Source organism: Aethalodelphis obliquidens, unplaced genomic scaffold (genome assembly GCF_003676395.1).
Source record: "Aethalodelphis obliquidens isolate GAN/ISIS:26980383/991018 unplaced genomic scaffold, ASM367639v1 scaffold14, whole genome shotgun sequence".
In the NCBI taxonomy this organism is placed as follows: domain Eukaryota; kingdom Metazoa; phylum Chordata; class Mammalia; order Artiodactyla; family Delphinidae; genus Aethalodelphis; species Aethalodelphis obliquidens.
Window position 1 is genome coordinate 1,910,139 of NW_020837958.1, and position 4,559 is coordinate 1,914,697.

The following is a 4,559-nucleotide window of genomic DNA, read 5'->3' on the forward strand; positions in this document are numbered from 1 at the left end:
CACACACACACACACACACACACACACACACACACACACACACACACACACACACACACACACAGGTTAAAACGCATCAGTAGCTTCCCATCCGCATCCATTACTCTTCTGTAGAAACGAAAGATCTGAGGGTGTCTGATCTGAGGGCCTCTGCCTGTGACAGCACCCCCATCTTACACCATCCTCGCCTTTGCTCTCTCTGCTCCAGCCACAAAGACCTTGTCTTCCCCGCATTTGCCAGCCTCTTTCTCTTTGCAGAGCTGGGTTTCCCTGCCTTGAACCCCCTTCCTTCCCTTCCTTCACCTGGGCTGCTTCTACTCATCCTTCAGCTCCCGGCTTCAATGTTACGTCTCCAGAAAGCCTTCCCTTACTTCCCCGACCCCGGTCAAATTCAAACACCTCTGCACTGGTGGCCCTCCTAGCTCTGTGCGGCCCTTCTTCAACCCTAAGCCACAGCTGGAATTTTACATTTGTTTGTGGAGATGATTTGATTAATATCCGTCTCTAGCACTGTCAGCTCCATAAGGGTGATGACCCTTCCTGCTTTTGCTGACCGCTCTCTCCTCGGTGCCTAATGCCTGTCATGAAGAGATGCTTGATACATTTTTTTCTACATTCATGACAATGGATTCGTGCAGTCCTAACAGTGCACGGGCTCATGTGCACAAAGATGGGGCTCAGGCCAGGGGCTGAGCCACAGACCGCACTGATGTAACTGCCAGGCACTGCTCTGCGGGGAGCTGTCAGGCTGGGAGATCGATGGGGTTGGATATCAAGACGCCAAAGAGCCTCTCACACCCGCCCCAGCAGGCTGGGCTCCAGCACTGAGGATGGAGCATCAGACTCGATCAGCACGAGGGAGAGACAAGGGCAGTGGGGGGGCTGGAGCCTGCTGTGTCTCCCCTCCATCAATCTCCTGCCTGGAGCCCACGGAGCCAGGCCAGGCCGGAATGTGCTGAGGCAGCTTCTGCGCTCACCTGGACCAGCGAGGTACCATTTTGCGGCTATAAACAACCACAGCCTCACATATACACGGGAACATGGAGCCTTTAAGCACCAACTTTGCCCCAGGCGCTGGACATGCAGCTGGGGAACGTTTGCAAACATCACATCTTGTGAAACCACGAGTTGGAAGGGAACTTCATTTAACGCCATTTAATCCTACCCCAAAGCTTGAATCCCTCCTCTAATATCTCCGAGAGGTGCACTGGCTGTGCAGCCTCACCTCCAACATCCACGTGAACGGAGCCCACTGCCTCTCAGCAAGCGTGTGGTGCACAACAGATCCCTTAATCCACGCCTGCCCACCTTTCCAGGCACACACCCGCGTGCTACGCCGGCGCCTCGCACACCAGCGGGCTCACTCTCGCAGCCCCGCCCACGCGCACACAGGCCGCCTTTGATCTCCTTGCCTTAACTCCTGGCACGCATCAGTGGCTTCCTGTCTCACACGCGCAGAACTGTTGTCTCGGGGAACAGCACGAGCCTAGACCCGCGTGCCAGGAAAGAAAACCCCCGAGGTTTCTGCCCAGCTTTCCTAATGCAAATGACCACAAGAAGGACAGAACCTGTGTTTGCCCCCCGGCCATCGTCCGCTCTGCGCATATATATCTCTCTGTGTGTGGGTGTGTGCAGCGGGTTGCCTCCAAGAGGTGGGGGCCGAGAGGGGGGTGTTCGGACCTTGATGGCTCTTAAGCAGCTCCCAGGATGGGTTCTAGGGTACAACGTCAGGTAGATGTAGGGAATTTATGCCTTCTGACAAAGGGGGGCGTTTCTGGATCCTTGAGGGGAGTCCTTACATCATGTTCAGAAAAGCCACTTCTCTCCACAGTAGCTCTCCCCTTGAGTGGCATTTGCACCTGTGTTTCTCCCCACCCCTCCCCAGGGACAGAGGCCCTCACCCAACGCCCCGCTTTGTCCTGCCCTCCAAGAGCCAGGGCTTCTCCCCTTCCACGTTCTCTCAGCATCTCCCCCGGCCAGACAGGAGTTCCTCACTCCACAGCGGGTCCGTTGCCTCCTTCCCCCTCTGCCATCCACCTGGTCAACCCGTCACCATCTCCCTCGTCTCGGCACCTTCCCTTCCCCTTCCCTGGCTCCCCTGTCTTTCCGAGACCCCCGAAGAGTGGACTGAGGGGAATGGGAAGATGTGTGTGTGTGGGGTCTGTCTGTCCTCTGGCTTGCTTGGGGCGGGGGGGAGACGAGAGAGGGGAGGGGAGCTGGTCACTTGGGACCTCTCCTGGTGGAGGGTGGTGCAGGGGCAAGGGCTCCCCTCCTTGGTGTGTGTGCATAGAGGCCGCTGCCCAACTCCGGAGGATTTACTGGGAAAACGCACGCATCTGGGGACAAGATCCCCGATGGCGGCAGCAGAAGCCAGTTTCTGGGATGTGGCCCCATGGAAGAGACGGTGGGCCCCGAGCGGGGAGAAGCTCAGGCAGCTGGGCAGCAACACCAGGGGCAGGACGGGGAGGACCGGAGGCCGGGAAGTCCTCCTTCTTGGACCTGAGGGCCACAGACTCACCCCACGAAGTAGGAGATGATCAGCAGCTGAACGGCTCGGTTGATGATCCCGATGGTCCAGCTCTTCACAACCACCGACTTGGTGGTCTCGTAGGTGAAGAAATCCGAGATGCAGTTCATGCTGAGACAGTGACCCCTCAGAAGAGACCCGATGGTGGCCTCAAGGAGGAGAGGTCACAGGGATGGGGAGACAAGAGATGGAGGCCTGGAGGGGGCAGCTTAGAGGGTCTTGAGGAATGGGGAGCCTGTTCCTTTAAGTCAGGCAACCCTAGCCCAGGGCTCAGCCTTCCTCTGCTCTTGACACTCTGGGCTGCTAAGAGTCCAGGGCCAGGGTGGGGGACCCCCTTTTTGTTCGTCTCCACCCCACTCCCCTGTGATGTCATGGCAGGGGTGGGGTCTCCAATCCCAGGCTCCTGATTGCCCAGGATGCATCTGGCTAGGGCCCTCTGGGACTCATGTTTTATCTGCACTCCGTGAACCGTTTCTGTTCCATTCTCTTATGCTGCATCTTCAGCCTGGCTCACCAGCTGCTTCATGCTCTCCTGAAAGCCCCTTGCAATATCCCACCCCCCAGCCACCTAACAGCCTGCATTCCTGAGGGTCTTCCTAACGCTGCTCGATTCTACAGCCATCCTCTCCTTTCTCGAGTTGCCACTAATAGCATGGGTCATGGGGAGGGGGTCTCTTGGTCTCCTGGGAAGGGGTGATTAAAGAGTCCTACAGTTCCCATTTCCTACTCATGTTGGCAGTGGCTGAAACTCTACGTCTAATACAGCGTTATCATACTGGGTTTTTCTGGGCGTTTTGTTTTACTGTCAGTTTACTTATCTGAATCATTTGTTAGATTACGTGGTCCTGGAAGGCTGGTGCTGTTTCCATCTTGTTTATTAGTTTCCTCAAATCTTATCACTGCATCAGAGCTCAATACATATTTATTGAATCTTGTTGAATTTATGTTGCTAGATAGTGCGGTAACAGCCATTACCCAGAGGTTAAAGTTATGAGTTCAGGGAGCAACAGGGCATTCCCGTTGTCTCTTGTCCCAGGATCGAGTTAGCAAGCTGGTGTAACAGTAGGTCAGATTGTCAGAGAAATCTTGAGTTCAAATATTCTGTCCTGATGTCTTCATACACGACACATATTATCAGTCATTCTGAATGTAGGGTCACGGTGAGGACGACAGAGGAGAATTAGACTGGGGTAAGTAGATCTGGATTCTTAGTCTTCAGCTTTGTTGCCAACTGAGACCCTGGGCCGCTCCTCTTAGGGCCTCAGCTTTCCCATCTGCAAAAGGAGGTTGGAGCAGATGAACCCAAACATGTCTTCCAGGTCTGGCCTCCTCTGATTTTGCAAGTCGCACCCTAGCACTATATAAGGCGGGGCCTGGTTTCTGCAATCCCAGGCTGATGTGATTTCAGATCAGTTCCGGCTCCATGGTGAATCTGACACCTAACACTCTAACTTGATACTGCCGCTGGCCAGCCCCTTCCAAGCGACTCACAACTTGCAGTTACTGATGTGAAGTTTTTGGATGCAGTGAACTCATTTCAAAAAGGATCCAATCCCATGTGACAGGGGAGGGCAGTACAGTCACAGACACACCAACACCCGCATTCTCAGAGAAGGCAGTGGGAGGGGTCATTTCTCTCCACAACTCATGAAATATTTTCCTTTTGGTCCCACAGACTCCTTTCTACTCCACGAAACCACTATTGTGCAGGAGAGAGAGGACACACATCATTCCAACACGTACACACGCATTTGTGGAAAGTCTGATAAAATACAACTACACAACTTCTCTTTAAAACCTAGTCATCCCCTGAAGTGTCTGTAATTTTTAAAGAGCCCGACGCGCTCCCACTTTCTAGTCGGATGCCAAGCGGGTGAGACTTCAGCGCACCCCTCTTCCCTCAGGTCCTCCAGCGCCGACGACGCTCTATGTGACCGCCGCTAAGGCGGGCCGGGCTCGCATCTCTCTAGCCAGCTCGTCTGCTCTATGGTCTGCGCCGGGCTTCCGGTGGCGGGACGCTGGGCCGCGCACG

The 4,559-nt window shown here is 54.9% G+C and overlaps 1 protein-coding gene across 1 annotated transcript in view; it reads right to left on the reverse strand.

The window, feature by feature from the left end:
• P2RX3 (purinergic receptor P2X 3) overlaps positions 1 to 4,445 on the reverse strand; it is a 29,278-nt gene extending 24,833 nt beyond the window's left edge. Inside the window, exon 1 of the mRNA XM_027114691.1 lies at positions 2,519 to 4,445. Within this exon, the coding sequence (XP_026970492.1) occupies positions 2,519 to 2,637 (119 nt within the window). The 5' untranslated portion in view covers positions 2,638 to 4,445. The remainder of the gene's footprint in view (positions 1 to 2,518) is intronic.
• Between the last annotated feature and the right edge of the window lie 114 nt (positions 4,446 to 4,559).